We start from the raw sequence: 17,721 nt of genomic DNA, 5'->3' as shown, positions 1-17,721 counted from the left end.
CATGAAAGCAGCCATGGGGGCTGTACCTGGCAAAGCCATAGGGGCGAAGCCAGCCGTGGCCCTGGGAGCCTACCTGTTGTATCAGCATGCCCTGGATGTGAAACATGGAGTCAAAGGAGATTATTTTGGAGCTTTAGGATTTAAAGACTGCCCTGCTGGGCTTCGCACTTGCCCAGGGTCTGTAGCCCCTTTGTTTTGGCCAATTTCTTCCATTTGGAATGGGAGCATTTACCCAATGTCTGTACCCCCGTTGTATCTTGGAGGTAACTAACTTGTTTTTTTATTTTATAGGATCATAGGCAGAAGGGATTTACTTTGTCTCATATGAGACTTTGGACTTGGACTTTTGAGTTAATGCTGGAATGAGTTATGGGGGACTGTAGGGAAGGCATGATTGCTTTTGAAATGTAAAAAGGACATGAAATTAGGGAGGGACCGCGGTGGAATGATACGGTTTGGCTCTTGTCCCCACCCAAATCTCACTGTGAACTGTAATCCCCAGGTGTTGGAGGAGATGACTGAATCATGGAGGCAGAAAACCCCCTTGCTATTTTTGTGAAAGTGAGTTCTCACGAGATCTGGTTGTTTCAAAGTGTGTGGCACCTCGGCCGGGCTTGGTGGCTCATGCCTGTCATCCCAGCACTTTGGGAAGCCAAAGTGGGTGAATCATCTGAGACCAGGAGTTCAAGACCAGCCTGGCCAACATGGTGAAACCCCATCTCTATTAAAAATATAAAAATTAGCCGGGTGTGGTGGTGCATGCCTGTAATCCCAATTACTTGAGAGGCTGAGGCAGGAGAATTGCTTGAGCCCAGGAGGCAGAGATTGCAGCGAGCCAAGATCATGCCACTGCACTCCAGCCTGGGAAATGAGAAGGAGACTCCATCTCAAAAAGCAAACAAACAAACAAAAGTGCGTGGCACCTCCTCCTTCACACTCTCTGTTTCCCGCTCCACCATGGTTAAGATATGCTTGCTTTCCTTTCGCCTTCAACCATGACTGTAAGGTTCTCGAAGCCTTTCAGCCATGTTTCCTGTTAAGCCTACAGAACTGTGAGTTAATCAAACCTCTTTTCTTCATAAACTACCCAGTCTTAGGTAGTTCTTTTTAGCAGTATAAAATGAACTAATACAAGTGATAAGTCTTTATTAGCTAGAATCTTAGAAATCTCAGTATTAGAAAGGACCTTATGGATCGTAACAAAATTAGCCATTCTATGCTAGAACTCTACATTGTGGTATCTAGCACATACATCTAAAATCTCATTAGCTGTCTGACTCTTCCTTTTATTGTCTCTCTGTAGCTTCCACTCACTGACTCTACACTTCTTTACTCACGGTAAAAACCTAGTAATTTCTCTCACAAGTCAATATTCCAAATGCCTAAAGATAGTGATCAAGTCCGTAAGTCCTAAATATTCCAGGTTCCTTTTTCTGTTTGTGTTATGACATAGGTGTCCAATCCCTTTTAACATCCGGTTATTATTTTTATATATGATTCTTAACAGTGTCTCACTCAACACTGGATACAGAACTTCAAATATGGCTGTACTGCCTCTTTTGACAGTAGTCAGGGCAGTACCTGTAATGAGTAAAGGCAGAAGAATTTGTCTAGCAAAGGTACCGATTTCTTAGGACATTTTAATAAGCTTTTTGCTCTGCCACGCTGAGGCAAATAAAACTTATCAAACTAATGAGTTGAAAATGAATACGAACAATAGTTTCAAAGAAAATGTAATAAATGAAATTAATTTTCTGATAATTGTCTTTAGAAAATGTCACATTCAAAATCACAAACTTACATAATAAATCCAAGAAAGGCTTTTATCTTCTAAGACATAAATTTTTTCTTTTGAGATAAGGTCTTTCTCTGTTATTAAGCTGGAGTGCAGCGGCAGCTCATGGCTCACTGCAGCTTCGACCTCCTGGGCTCAAGTGATCCTCCAGCCTCAGCCTTCCTAGTAGCTGGGACTCCAGGTAAGTGCCACTGTGCCCATTTAATTTTTGTGTTTTTTTGTAGAGACAGGGTTCACCATGTTACCCAGGGTGGTCTGGAACTCCTGGGCTCCAATGATCCACCTGCCTCAGTCTCCCAAAGTGCTGGGATTACAGATGTGAGCCACCATGCCCAGCAAGGTATAAATTTTAATTAAATATTTAAATGATATACTCAGGGCAGTATTCCAAAAAATGGTAATTCCTCAGGCCACAGAAGTAAAATGGTTAGTTCTTTTGAAAGATATATTACTAGCAAGATCTTCATTTTATAAAACAAGTTAAGCACATCTGAAAGCCAGGGGAAGTTTTACTTTTTCTCTTCTCTTGTTAGTATATCTTTATGTAACTTTTGTAATTTTAAAATTTCAAAGAGCAAAGTTACTTGTTTGAGCTCAGTTTATCAGCTGTAAAAGACACAGGCAAAGTACTCTAGAAGGTTTCTATGAAGCTATATGGTCTCTGTTATTACTGAGAATTTCAGTAAAGAAATATAGCCAAGACTATTCACAGTAAGAAAAGTATAAGTAGATAATTCAATTTCTAACTAGCAAATTAACAGCATTACAAAATAGCAAGTTTGAAGAGAAACATTTTAAACATGAAAAGAATTCCCAGACAGATTTGGAAAAAGTACATAATTTTAAAAGAACACAATTTGGTATAAAATTTTTGTCTTTCTTGCTTTGTAAACTATAAACAAACCTTCACAAGCAACAAAATAATTTCTGCACTAAATAAGAGGGTACACTGTGCAAAAATTCTGAATTTTAATACCTTTTTTAGTCTCCATAAACTTTTCATAATTATCTGGAAAATCATCTTCTGGCTTAGATTTTTCCACTGGTGCCACAACTGCTTTTCCTTCCTCTTCTTCATCTTCATTAAACCACATTTCTTCATCCTCTTCCAAGGCTTTTGCATCTCTGCGAAATCTGTTACTACGCAATATAGATGGTACACTGTAAGAAATATATCACAAATATTGAGTAATGATTTAAAGTTCATGATCAGATTGAATTGAAGGAAAAATATGTATAACCAAGATGAACTGAAGTAATTTTAACTGACTATAATTTATATCAAAATAATGTCTGTAATGATAGAAGATGTAGCCAGAGAACACTCCAAAATATTTTAGGATGTTGTAAATTAAACTAAATATTCTTCGTAAGTTACAACATGGAGTAGTAATTCAACATATAAATGATATGGGGTAGGGGGGACGCCTTACCCTCCTATTCAACTCTATGCTATCCAGTGATGGAAAGAAAATTCCTCAGTAAATTTCACACGGAAAATCTGAACTACAAACAATTTTGGACACAGTTTTGTAGGCTATAAAAGCAGTATACTTAAACAATACCTGTTCAGTTTCTGATTTTGTCTGTCTTTTTCTTGCTCATATTTAGTCTTCAATCCTTTGAATGTCTGAACATATTCAATCGATTCAAGTGCTTTATAAAAGTTTTCAACTATATGGGCAGTAAGAGACTTGATATCTTCCTGTATAAGCACAAAATTTACATTTAAAATATAATACAATGCTTGTTAGAAGAAAAACTTTAAAATTTTGTTTTGTAGTTCTAAAGCTGATCAAAAAAGGTTTTTCAAAATCACCTTCCAAAATGTAATGTCCTGGTTTCTTTACACATGAGTCAGGACTGCACAGAAAACTTGAAAAAAAAAGGAGAAGCAATTTACTGGAGCCCTTTTATAGGACTATAAAGAACATTCGAAAAGTAAATAGATTTATTTTACATCTTCTGATTATTTTTTGTATTTATATATATATGTATATATATATATAGCAGTTTACAATTTAAAAAGCACTTTTACATACAATTTCATTTGATCTTCACAACAATTCTATGAGATAGGTTTTATTATTCCCACTTTAGAGAAAAACCAAAATTGAGGCTCTAAGAGAGGCTGGATGGTTTGATCCAGAGCACACAGCTGGTTAGAGGGCAGATGTTAAAATTACATTTTCAAAATACTCACGGTGATGGATACCCCAAATACCCGGACTTGATCATTACACATTCTATGCATGTAAAAATAAATACATGTACCAAATACATCTGTACAATATTATGTATTAATAAAAGAAAAACATATTTTTCAACAAACAGGTCTTATTTAATGACTTCCTGTTTAACTGCTATCAAAATGGGATATGGTTGTGGTGGTTTTCTTTCTGGTACATTTGTTAAGTTTTCAAATGAGCCTAACTCTGCCACATATATTATTTAGGAGCTGGCAAAGGCTTGATGACAAAGAGATCTCTCTCAAGCCTTTCCCACATCAGAGGCTGGCTTTCACACATAGAAGAAGAAAAAACAACAGAGGATACGTGTTACCTAAATAATAAGAAGCAAAGATTTCTCTGACTATGTTATACACACAGATCTGATAAACTATCTGGAATTCTACTTGTCTATTCCTATAGTCTTCCAATAGTATAATATCTGTGAAATAAACTAATTGATAGTAATAACTTCTAAATTCTAAACCATCACTGCAAATGCATGCATGCCCAGTAGGCTTATTTAAAAAAAAAAATTAAAGTTGTGATTCAGGACTTTACACATAACACTACATAGTAAGAAACACACAGGTCATTTCTTGAAAAGATACACCATAATTTGGTTGCATTCTGGATTTTAAGTCTTAAAACTAGTTCTCCTGTACTTCTCAATTAAAAAAAAATACACAAATCAGAAATTAGAAGCCTAGGTAATGGCTCTATGTTATATGTGAAACGAAAAAATACATTAAGTTTTGGGGCACAAGGTACACAAATCGACCACTCAAACTTATTTTCAGAAAAACAATTCCATCATGGGCATAGGGACAGGGTTGTAAACCCTACCATTTGCTTTATCTGTATCTCACCAAAATTTTAAAGGAGAATAATATAAAGTAAATAAAATATAAAGCTTTGATTTATTGCAGCAGTATAATGGGAACTAGTGAGCTAGTTAACCATGTTCCTTCTTTTACCAGGTTAAAGACTTCTATCCTCTTCACCCTTATAAAAATCATATACTTGGCAATTGACCACTTTTAGAAAAACAATCCAGTCAGCCAAATAATCTTCATATGAGAATAGCACGTTATCAGCAGAAATCTGATTTTAAGAAATAAAACTAGATAATGAATTTCTAGCTTGGACTTTCGTTTTTCAAATTATTTCCAGCCAGGTGCAGTGGCTCACACCTGTAATCCAACACTTTGGGAGGCTGAGGTGGTAGAACTGGTTGAGCCTAGGAGTTTGAGACCAGCCTGGGCAACAAACGGAGACCCCATACCTAAAAAAAAATTACAATTAGCCAGGCACTTTAGTGCATGCCTGTAGTTCCAGCTACGCAGGAGGCTGACGTGGGAGGATCTGCTTGAGCCCAGGAGGTCGAGGCTGCAGTGAACTGTGATTACATTATTGCACTCCAGCTTGGGCAACAGCATGAGACCTTGTCTCAAACAAAACAAAACAAAAAATAAAACCCAAATTCTTTCCAACTATGTGGCCATTTCCTCAGTGGAATGATTTTGGTGTGTTTAAGTACAGGTGAAGTAAATTTGTTGTACTGGTTCTACAGGTACCTGTTGCATTCCTGTTATTCACATAGATTGCCCTCCAGATTGTTTATGACAAATCTTCTGTTGCCTAAAACTAAGCTGGGACAAAGCTTCAAGTTCTGACTGGTCCTGATTGTGCTACTATCCGAAAGGATGTTCCTGAATAGGTCACTTAATAACTCTGGGTGTCTTAATTTCCTGATCTATAAAATATGGTAATTGGAGTAGTCCATCTAACTTCCTGATCTCTTTAACTTAAAATTCTAGGATTCCATCCTACCTTTTATGCATGTTGTATTAATGTCTACCAAATGAATTTTTTTTTTTTTTTTTTGAGACAAGAGTCTTGCTCTGTCACCCAGGCTGGAATGAAGTGATGCAATCTTGGCTCACTGCAACCCCACCTCCTGGCTGCAAGTGGTTCTTGTGCCTCAGCTTCCCAAGTGGCTGGGACTACAGGTGTGTGCCATCACACTCAGCTAATTTCTGTATTTTTAGTAGAGACGGGGTTTCATCATGTTGGCCAGGCTGGTCACGAACTCCTGACCTTAAGTGATCAGCCCGCCCAGGTCTCCCAAAGTGCTGGGATTACAGATGTAAGCCACCACGCCCAACCCCAAGTGAATTATTTTTCCATCTTTCTATTCTTTTTAAATCACTACCTCTACAATAAAAATATCACCTTTTCCTAAAAGATCACGTGAATAAGGCATGATTGACTGAAATGTCCACATACACCAAATGAGATCATGAAACATTTGGCCAATAAAAATGGAACTGAGAAAACCAAGTAAATACGGGCTGAAAGACTATGCTGAATTTCACTTTTATATTTCACAATTAAAAATATTAGTGTTAAAAAATATCAGTGTCAAAAGTAAAAAACCACTAAACTATAACCATGTGGCAAATAAGAATTAAAAAGCTACTGATTTTTAAAATTTCAGTTTATTAGAATAGATTCTAAGACACATGGAATATATAATTTCAGGGGTGAAAAGGGAATGAAGTCACTTTGCTTACATGTAATTCTTTTACATAAAAATTTACATATAATTACATATAATAACAGTTGTTTTATATAAACTTACCACTCTTATAAATTCAAACAACTCAATAACAGCTGAATTCAACAGATTGTACCGAGTTCCATTATCCAGAAGTGCATTTATAACTGGCTCAAAAAGATTTCCCTTGGTGATGTAACGATTATAAAATTCATCTTTAAGTCCAATTATCCGCCTCATAAAGCGAAGGGCACCTAATTAAAAATAATATAGGGAATAAGTTAATGATCTTACTAAAATCAATTATTATACAGATGTTTTTCCACCATAAAGCAGTGTATATGCTCTTCTAAAATGAAAAGTAAAACTGTGTATAAAGTAAAAAGTAAACTCCTCTAAAACGAAAAGTAAAACTGTCCGGTAAAACTGGACTTTGAGGAAAATAGAGCTGCAGAGGACCGCTCAAAACCTGTACAACTCTGTAGCCAGAACTAACAACAACAACAACAACAACAAAAACCAGTAATTGGAATCTAGGAGATAAACTACCCAGGCAGGTAGCTCTATGACAGAGATTTAAAAATATGCAAAATCCACAGACTGCAAATGCTAGCAGTATTTACAGCAGTGCTGGTGGATGCTGAGACAACGCAGTGAAGGCAGCTCAGAATCAGTGGCGGCACTGTCATTAAGGTGGGCACAGGAGTGGGCAACCCACCATGAGCTAAGAGTGCCTTGCCTCTCTGAGGGAGGAAGCTTTAGAGGCAAAAGCTTGTTTTCAGTTTTCTGAAAATACAGCTAAAGTGTGGGCAGCAAGCCACCCAGGTGCCGAGGCAAGAGACTGAGGGCACGAGCTGTTCTAGTATAATAAAATATATAAAATAAGAATAGTTATACTAGATATAGATCTTAGATATGATTATATATGAATATCATTAATCATTAGTTTGCAAAAATTATTCTTTATTCCAATATTATAATAATCCTCGCTCTACAATCATAACCTAGGAAAAACCAGGCCATACAGAGATAGGAGCTGAGGGTACATACTGAGAAGTGACCAAAAGACCGGACAGGGCCACCAGAGGGCTCCTTGGTCTAGCGGTAACGCCAGCGTCTGGGAAGATGCCCGTTGCCAAGCAGACCATGGTCTAGCAGTAGCGTTAATGTCAAGGAAAAACACCTGCTACTTAGCAGACCGGGAAAGGGAGTCACCCTTTCCCTGGGGGAGTTGAGAGAAGACTCTATTCCTCCACCTCTTGTGAAGGGCCTGACATTAGTCAGGCCCACCTGCAGTTATCCGGAGGCCTAATCGTTTCCCTGTGATGCTGTGCTTCAGGGCTCATGCTCCTAGTCCATCTTTATGTTCCATCCTGTACACCTGGCTCTGCCTTCTAGAAAGCAGTAGCAAATTAGTGAAAGTACTAAAAGTCTCTGATAAGCAGAAATAATGGTGTAAGCTGTCTCTCTCTCTTTCTCCTCTCTCTCTCTGCCTCGGCTGCCAGGCAGGGAGGAGCCCCCTGTCCAGTGGACACGTGACCCATGTGGCCTTACCTATCAATGGAGATGGTTCACACTCCTTATTCTGCCCCTTTGTCTTGTATCCAATAAATATCAGCGCAGCCTGGCATTCGGGGCCACTACCGGTCTCCGCGTCTTGGTGGTAGTGGTCCCCCGGGCCCAGCTGTCTTTTCTTTTATCTCTTTGTCTTGTGTCTTTATTTCTACAATCTCTCATCTCTGCACATGGGGAGAAAAACCCACCGACCCTGGGGGGCTGGTCCCTACACTAAAGAGGCTCCTGATGCCAGATGCCAATCACATAACAGGAGATCTAAAGGTTTTTTACTTCTCTGACGAAGACTATTTCCACTCACACTATTCTACTTCTCCTTGCCTTGAAAAAAACATTTGTGCTGAAGCAGGCAGATCACGAGATCAGGAGATCGAGACAAGCCTGGCCAACATGGTGAAACCCCATCTTTACTAAAATACAAAAAATTAGCCAGGTGTGCTGGCAGGCGCCTGTAGTCCCAGCTACTCGGGAGGCTGCGGCAGGAGAATCACTTGAACCCTGGAGGTGGAGGTTGCAGTGAGCTGAGATCGTGCCACTGCACCCTAGCATGGGTGACAGAGTGAGACTATGTCTCAAAAAACAAACAATTTGTGAACCAATCCTGTCTCCGTATTAATAATTACATCATTCTCTTATGTACCAATTGCTTACAAGCTATTTTACCTGGCTAAATATGCACTGTGGCAGATCAGATTGTATTTGTTAAAAGTAAAACAGAGTAATGAATAAGAAGTACAACTTGACTTCACATTTTAGGACACTGAAAAGAAATCTCCTTTTTAACTCGTGACTAGCTAAATAAAGCTTACTGAATTTAGCAATATTACTGCTAAAAATCTTATGGAACAGGAAGGACTATAATTTCAATCCTTCATTTTTATATGTTGATCCTTTAACTTGTATCCTTTCCCCTAAGTAGTTTATTCTACAGATACCACTAGTCAAATCTTCAAAACACAAGGCTTCTGATTTTATAAGTCATTTTCTCATTCCAACCCTCTGTTCATAGATGAAACTCATTAAACAAAGAAGTTGTGCCTGTCACAAGAGGTTCTAAACATTATCTGAGAATAAAACAGAAATAGGCCACATAAGGTATAAATGTTAACTGTAACACCAAACAAGTATGGGGAGAAGTGTTAGACTTACAGTCTTCCCTCTTTTTGTGGCAGGATAAGAAATGGTTTACTTAAGATGCAAAAGACTGAGGCACTGGCAAGTTTGTGAGCAAAGAGGCACAATTCTACACTGCTGGTAAATGAACTGACATGTATACAAAACTAGTTACAACAGCACTGCTTATAATAATAGAAATAGAAATAATAATAGAAATACAAAAAATTAGCCAGGTGTGGTGGCAGGCACTTGTAATCCCAGCTACTCGAAAGGCTGAGGCAGGAGAATCACTTGAACCCGGGAAGCAGAAGTTGCAGTGAGCCGAGACTGCGCCACTGCACTCCAGCCTGGGCAACAGAGCAAGACTCTGTCTCAAAAAAAAAAAAAGGAAATGCATTCAATTGACATGTTCCTATTAAGGGAAGTATTCTGCAGTCATTGAAAAGTACTATTTAACGAGCCAAATAGGAAAAGCTGTCTTAAGAACATCAACCATTCCAAAATTAATATAAAAATATAATGTAATTCCAATCAAAATGAACTGCATACAACCAGTTATCACGAAAGAAAAAAATGTCTAAGAACAAGCAAGAAAAGTATGAAAAACAAAAGTGAAGCGGTCTCAGTAGGTATTAAACCTTACAAGAGACACTATAATGCCTGGCATTATATAATAAACACAGGTTTTTTGTTTGTTTGTTTGTTTTTTGAGACAGAGTCTTGCTCTGTTGCCCAGGCTAGAGTGCAGTGTTGCGATTTCAGCTCACTGCAACCCCCGTCTCCCGGGTTCAAGCGATTCTCCTGCCTCAGCTTCCTGAGTAGCTGGGATTACAGACATACACCACCATGCCTGGCTAATTTTTGTATTTTTAGTAGAGACAGTTATATTGCCCAGGCTGCTCTCGAACTCCTGACCTCAGGTGATCCACCCGCCTTGGCCTCCCAAAGTGCTGGGATTTACAGGCGTGAGCTACTGCGCCTGGCCAACACTGGTACTTTTACATTTGGTGAAATTAAATGACTGTCCAGAAATAAAACAAAAGTATATATATGTTAACTTATTTAACAAAAATGATATTTCAATTCAGGAGGAAAGAGGAAAGGTATGGTTGCCTTAATAAAGGTGCTGATACTGTTGGCTATATATCTAGGAAACACTCATTTCAAACACTCTCATTTCAAAGTATATGCAAAAACAAATTTCACATGTGTTAACATATATAAATGTAAAAAAGGAAATAAAGATATTAGAAGAAAGTGAGAATATCTGCATAATCTTAGGACATAGACTTTCCTAAGCAAAACAAAAAACCCAAAAGTCATAAAAGGAAAACAAAGACATTTTTGTCATCATAAGGAAATCTTAAAGTTATCTGGAAAACAATACTATAAATAAAGGCAAAGACAAAAGACAATGAAGATGGACATTTTCTCCTCAAAACATGATAAATTGTTAATATCTCTAATATACAAAAAGCTCTAAGAAAAAGATAACTGGCAATTCACAACAGATAAAAATGCAAAGTACACTAATATATGAAAAGATACTGTCAGGGAAAATGCAAATTAGAATAACAATGAGATACCACATTTTTCATTATCAGATTGATAACATTTTAAAATTAGTAACACTGAATGCTGGGACAATGTCAAAGTGCTTCAATTTTGGCGGAAGTAATCTGGCAGCTATATGGTAAATTAAAACTTAGAGATACATTAAAAAGTATAAAACAGATAAATATTTTGTCTTACCAATCCCATTATTGAGAATCTATCCTATAGAAAGAAATAAATCAGTACTTAAAAGATTTACGTACTAGACTATTTACCACAGTGAGATGTGGAGTGGCAAAAAAGCAAAAACAATCTTGTAATTTATCCACTGGAGAATGGCAGAAGAATCTGTGGAAGAGCCATACTATAAAATATTACTCAGCTATCTCCAGGAATAAAATTAGTCTATACAATATTGATTAATCTAGAGTAGTATTAGTGGGCTGAGAAATGTGTTGGTATGATACTGTTTTGTAAATATAAAAAACACAAAAAAATCCTCTATACATGTGTGAATACATTTATTACATAAATTGGTACAGGTATGAAAAAAGAAATAATGCAGAGAGTTAACACTGGCTATTTTAAGTCCATAAAAATAAAGATTAGGGAGATTAACATTTTCTCTATACATTAAATTAAATGTCTATATTTAAAATATAATTTTTATGGTCAGAATAAAACCACAAAGTACTTTTCATTTGGAGGGAGGATGTTTCTTTCTCTGCTTGCAGGTGAAATTATGAAGGTGAAAGTTTACAGTCTGCTAAAAATCAACATTGATGCAAATATCAGGATAATTATAAAGAGTGACTACTAAATGACAGTTTGATGAAGCAGATGTAAAAAAACAGCAGGACTGGTTCTGTTAGTAAAATGCTGTCACTGCACATGGTAATGTATCACAACAAAAGTTAGGCTCATTAAATCTAAATGTGAGCAATATGTGGGTGGGAAAATCACTACAACCTAGTCCTCTTGCCCTTTAAATAAGAACAAAAGAATAGGACTTCTCACAATCATCTCATTCATAGAATATACACTGCTAATAAATAACTTCAAATGGGTAACTTCAGCTTTATCTCTATTAAAAATGTTGCTCCTTAAAACATTTTATACTTACACAAGGCCAGAAAAGTGTGCTTTGAATTCATCAAGACCAAGACTCTTCTTAGCAAGTCCTTGTTCATAATATAGTTTTTTATGTGATATGTGTGATGTTCCACACAAAATGTGAGTAACTCTAAAATTAAGGCAAGTAGCTGTGCTGTTTGATAATTATCTACAAAAGAAAGTAATCTCATGAAAATAAATATTGAATATATCTAAAGAATAAATAAAGCTTACATCCTATATTTTATAACAAAATCTAAACTGTAATTCCTCCATTTTTTTTTTTTTTTTTTTTTTTTGAGACAAAGTCTCACTCTGTCACCCAGTTTGGAGTGTGGTGGTGTGATCATGGCACATTGCAGCTTCCACCTCCCGGGCTCAACTGATCCTCCCACCTCAGCTGCCAGAGTAGCTGGAACTACAGATGTATGCCACCATGCTAGCCAATTTTTTTTTTTCAAGTTTTTGTAGAGATGTGGCCTCACTATGTTGTCTGGACTAGTCTCAAACTCCTGGGCTCAAGCAATGCTCCCACCTGAGCCTCCCAAAGTGCTGGGATTACAAGTGTAAGGCCCTGCACCTGGCCTATTTCCTCCATTTTCATATCCATTAAAAAGGCTGTAGATTTTTACTTTTTCATTAGGCAGACTCTCCAGAAGCATATTATCAGTTTTACCTACTAGATAACTAAGACTTACATTTGCATAAAATACGAAATACAGAAAGAAAAGCAATAAAAATATATGAACATGATAATAATACCTTGATGGCATTGAGGAGTTCTTGGTAATGTTTCTGTAATAAATGCTATATTATTAATATTAATAAATCTATAAAAGGGCCCATTGTTAAAAAATACTTAAAACTTTTTGCCTAAAGTGGCTCAGTGCAAATTTCTCAAGAAAAATTATACGCTTTTAGAAAAGACATTTTAAGAAAAGGATATTTTTGGCTGTTTGAATATCAAGTAAAAAATATTACATCAAGATTCTTTTTTTTTTTTTTTTTTTGATACGGAGTCTTGCTCTGTCGCCCAGGCTGGAGTGCAGTGGCGCGATCTTGGCTCACAGTAAGCTCCATCTCCCGGGTTCATGACATTCTCCTGCCTTAGCCTCCCGAGTAGATGGGACTACAGGCACCCGCCACCATGCCCAGCTAATTTTTTTGTATTTTTAGTAGAGATGGGGTTTCACCGCGTTAGCCAGGATGGTCTGGATCTCCTGACCTCGTGATCCACCCGCCTCAGCCACCCAAAGTGCTGGCATTACAGGTGTGAGCCACTGCACCCAGCCTAAGATTCTTAAACATGATTTAATATAATTTCAGATACAACTTCTTTTTTTTTTTTTGAGACGGAGTCTCACTCTGTAGCCCAGATTGGAGTGCAGCGGCGCGATCTCAGCTCACTGCAAGCTCCGCCTCCCGGGTTCACGCCATTCTCCTGCCTCAGCCTCCCGAGTAGCTGGGACTACAGGCGCCCGCCACAACGCCCGGCTAATTTTTTTGTGTATTTTCAGTAGAGACGGGGTTTCACCGTGTTAGCCAGGATGGTCTCGATCTCCTGACCTCGTGATCCGCCCACCTCGGCCTCCCAAAGTGCTGGGGTTACAGGCGTGAGCCACCACGCCCGGCCTATTTACAACTTTTAAAATATCAACTCACGATGTCCATAGAGAGGGACCTACTGAATAAACTTGCATTTTTTCTTTCCCTGAGGCTTTGGTTGAATCACTCATGAAATGATTTTGAACTGCATCCTTAACATCAAATTTTAATTTATGTCAAGGGCTCACATGGACAATCATGCACCACCCATATTATAAGTGCTTTAGCACTTGTTGTTTGAGACAGGGTATCACTATGTCACCCAGGCTGGAGGGCACTGGTGCAATTTCAGCTCAATGCAGCCTCAACCTCCCAGACTCAAGTGATCCTGCCACCTCAGCCTCCCTAGTAGCTGGGACCACAGGGATATACCACCATGCCCAGTATATTTTTTGTAGAGACGAGGTCTCACTATGTTGCCCAGGCTGGTCTCTAACTCCTGGGCTCAACCGATCCTCCTGCCTCGGCCTCCCAAAGTGCTGAGATTACAGGTGTGAGCCACCACACTTGGCTAGACAAGGAAATATTAAGCTGTAAGGAAATTATAAAATCACAGGCTTACGGAATTTTTAAAAAAACGACATCATCTAGTACAACTATTTTATTTGAGATTATATACAGAAACATTTTGGGGAACTACAATGCTATTGGAAATAAATTAGCATTCTAATAACAGAAAGACCATCACATATAAATACACAAAATAAAATTCTGATATTTCAAGGACTGTTTCTACTTTAAATGCAAGTAAAGAGTTTCACTTGCTCCAGACCAATTTCTCTAACAGCCAGTACCACAGCCAAAATTTGAACTAGTCCCTCACCATTAAAAGCAATTCCTGGCCAGGTGCAGTGGCTCATGCCTGTAATCCCAGCACTTTGGGAGGCCAAGGTGGGTGGATCACCTGAGGTCAGGAGTTTGAGACCAGTCTGGCCAACATGGTGAAACCCCGTCTCTAATAAAAATATAAAAAAATTAGTTGGGCGTGGTGGTGCACACCTGTGCTCCCAGCTACTTGGGAGGCTGAGGCAGGAGATCGTTTGAACCCAGAAGGTGGAGGCTGCAGTGAGCCGAAATTGTGCCACTGCACTCTAGCCTGGGTGACAGAGTGAGACTCTGTCTCAAACAAACAAAAAAAGCAATTCTTTATTTCTCAATTCCCAAATTTTATTACAAATTATTTTTTAACCTTGACCCTCAATGCTGTATGTGGAAATTAAATTTAAAAAAACAAAAACAGGCCGGGCGCGGTGGCTCATGCCTGTAATCCCAGCACTTTGGGACGCCGAGGCGGGTGGATCACGAGGTCAGGAGATCGAGACCACCCTGGCTAATACGGTGAAACCCCGCCTCTACTAAAAATACAAAAAATCGGGAGGCTGAGGCAGAAGAATCGCTTGAACTCAGGAGGCGGAGCTTGCAGTGAGCCGAGATTGTGCCACTGCACTCCAGCCTGGGCGACACGAGTGAGACTCCATCTCAAAAAAAATAAAAAAGAAAAACAATGACCTACGGTGTTAAACAAATGTCTTGTCTTCATCTTTACAACGGGGACAAGAAATTACTTGTATCTCTAAATAGTCCAATCTCTAAACAGCCTCCTTATTTGAAACTGGCTCCCCTTTGAGATTTGATGAGGCTGGCAGAAAAGGCATGGGACGGTAGGTGCACACAGCACATGTCTTTATTAGTATCAAGCCCATACCTAGTATGCCTATTCTAAGTAGAAACAACTGCTTTTAGACTCAGATTCATGAACAATAAGCATAAAGTGGTCATGAAAATTAGTTGCAAAGTAATTGGTTTTAGTTTACTACATTTCAAAACTAAGAACTAAATCCTCAACTTTCAGACAATGCCTTCTTATAACATCAGAAAACAAGCTATAAATTTTCAGGGAAAAAACAACAGAATTCCAACTCGTTTTCTATTTTTAATATTGGAGATAGTGGAATTACAAAAGTAAATTTCTTCTTGGATTTTGTTTTTATGCCAAAATATGCTTTTCTTAGCCTTATATAAGTGCATTACACTTAGAGTAGAAAAAAGTTTATAATTTGCATGTATTCATAAAGTATGAATTCATACTTACCGGGACAAATTGTGTTGCTTTTGTTTGATCCAACTATATTATCTAATAAAAAAATTAAAAATTAAAATAAAATACTTCAGTAATAATATCCCAGATTTCCCTAGTACTTTATAATATACAATGCATGTCTTCAATCATAATCTCCTTTTACCCTCAAAATAACCATTAAGACTTGGTTGCTTCAGCAAAATTATAACTATAATCTGCAATCTTTTACAAAAGCGGATGTAGAAGTGGAATTATTAAAAGACAACATAGCATAGATATTCTGATAAAAAGTGAGATTACAACCAGAGATAAAACTGACATATCTTCTTTTACCTTCTCCTATTCATCATTCAACAATTAGGATATTTCTCTTCATCTCATTTTTGTTTTACTATTTTTAATTTTTTAAAATAACATTTGCATTTGATCATCCATTATACATTTAATTTTTAAAAACAGAAAATGCAGGAATTTTTAAAACTCCAGAATAATGAATGTGTTTATGCTTTAAATTAAAAAAAAAACTCAATTAAGTAGGCCATTAAAAATAAGTTCCAATTTCTAGGAATACATTCTAGAGCACATCAAGGCACATGTGCACAGGGAAACACAAGAATGTAACTGGAGCATTATTTGTAATAGCAAAAAGCTAGAAACAAATGCACAGTAGAGGCAGAATGGCTGAATTACAGCATCCTCCTAAGAGAGGATTATGTAGGAGTTAAAAATAAATAAGAACTCTATTTCAATATGAATTAGATCAATATGAACAGGTATCAATACGAACAGATCTCAAAAATAACACTGGATAAAAAATATGCAGAATAATATGTATGACAGACATTAAATTTATAGCAACTTTGAAAATATGAAAAATAATACCGTATATACACATCATAACAACATAAGTAAATATAGGAGTGATAAACTCCAAATTCAGCATACCTTGAGAGATGGAGGAAGAGGGGGTAGAATGGGAATGGGAATGTGAAGGGGTACATACGAAACTCCAACTATATCTGTAATGTTTTAAAAAAAAATCTGAAAAAAAATATGGCAAGTTAGTTTTGATAAAGCCAACAGGGAGTATATGAGTGTCTGTTATATTATTATCTATATATTTCTGTAAGCTGGAAGTGTTTTATTAAAATGAACATAAAAATGCATTATTTTCATTTATATAAATGGAACCATTCTGCAAGAAAACCCTCTGCGATGTGCTTTTGTACCCATTCACCTTGATATTTTGGGGGAATTATTCAGTTGATACATCAAAATTCAATTATTTTAACTGCTATACAGTATTCCATTATATGAAAAAAACATATTTTATTCATTTTCCTACCACAAACAATGCAGCAACATTCTTGTACCTGTCATGCATATGCACAAACATTCCCTAGAGTATATACTCAGAAATGGAACTGATAGTATTACATAGGGTGTGCTCATGTTTCAACTTTATTAGTTTCATAAACATTCTCCTAACTTCCTTTTAAGTGACTCTTCAGGTTAACAAATATTCTCAGATAGTGGCTAATGTTCTATTATGCCCCACATATTTCTGATTTCACTAATTAAGGTGTACGCTTTTCAAAGTCCTTTGCTTATGTTAGTATGTAGTATGGTCATATGGTAACATATGAGATTGATGAAATCTCAGAGAACTGTAATATCTACAGTTAAGTTGAATATAGAAGGACTCAATTTAAAAATTGCCTCCAAATTAGATACATGCAACTATAATTACCTAGAGGGATATACTAAAACCATAGGATTCTGCACTCAGACTCCTTCAAAAATATTTTTAGATTTTCACTCCATTTTAATAAACTGAAAACAGAAATTGCAGCTGATGATTATGGGTGCCAATTATATAAGAAAGAGAATATGGAAATGCAATTTTAAAAATACTAATGAAAAAGCCTTGCCCCTATATATTAGCACATATCGGCACATGAATGTGCATTTGGAGGCTAAGTTAAAATATTTATACTATTTGCTTCTACTCATTCTAGATATCGCACAAATTTGGCGACAATGCTTTCTTTTGATAAGTGTCTACATCTCAATTCCTTAGTGTGTAATACTGTAT

The 17,721-nt window shown here is 37.1% G+C and overlaps 1 protein-coding gene and 1 non-coding gene across 15 annotated transcripts in view; one reads left to right on the top strand and one right to left on the bottom strand.

Annotated features, from left to right (window-relative positions):
- The window catches only part of PPP4R3B (protein phosphatase 4 regulatory subunit 3B), a 70,617-nt gene that overhangs the window by 13,204 nt on the left and 39,692 nt on the right, over positions 1-17,721 (bottom strand). For 4 of the 14 annotated variants that reach the window (XM_055377936.2, XM_063695877.1, XM_031008014.3 and 1 more), the window contains 6 exons: positions 16,572-16,667; positions 15,639-15,680; positions 11,952-12,110; positions 6,668-6,837; positions 3,361-3,500; positions 2,772-2,956 (listed from right to left, as the gene is read on the bottom strand). In XM_055377936.2, coding sequence (XP_055233911.1) covers positions 2,772-2,956; positions 3,361-3,500; positions 6,668-6,837; positions 11,952-12,110; positions 15,639-15,680; positions 16,572-16,667 — 792 coding nt within the window. The remainder of the gene's footprint in view (positions 1-2,771; positions 2,957-3,360; positions 3,501-6,667; positions 6,838-11,951; positions 12,111-15,638; positions 15,681-16,571; positions 16,668-17,721) is intronic. The other 10 variants (XM_063695878.1, XM_019021035.4, XM_055377939.2 and 7 more) reach the window with 7 other exon arrangements.
- On the top strand, positions 4,176-4,323 carry LOC115933643 (small nucleolar RNA SNORA12). Its single transcript, XR_004069507.1, has one exon. It is a non-coding gene; the product is annotated as a small nucleolar RNA SNORA12 (small nucleolar RNA).

The sequence above is a fragment of the Gorilla gorilla genome, chromosome 12 (genome assembly GCF_029281585.2).
Source record: "Gorilla gorilla gorilla isolate KB3781 chromosome 12, NHGRI_mGorGor1-v2.1_pri, whole genome shotgun sequence".
Classification (NCBI taxonomy): domain Eukaryota; kingdom Metazoa; phylum Chordata; class Mammalia; order Primates; family Hominidae; genus Gorilla; species Gorilla gorilla.
The sequence above is the reverse complement of the archived record's forward strand: the minus strand, read 5'-3'. Positions and strand labels throughout refer to the sequence as shown.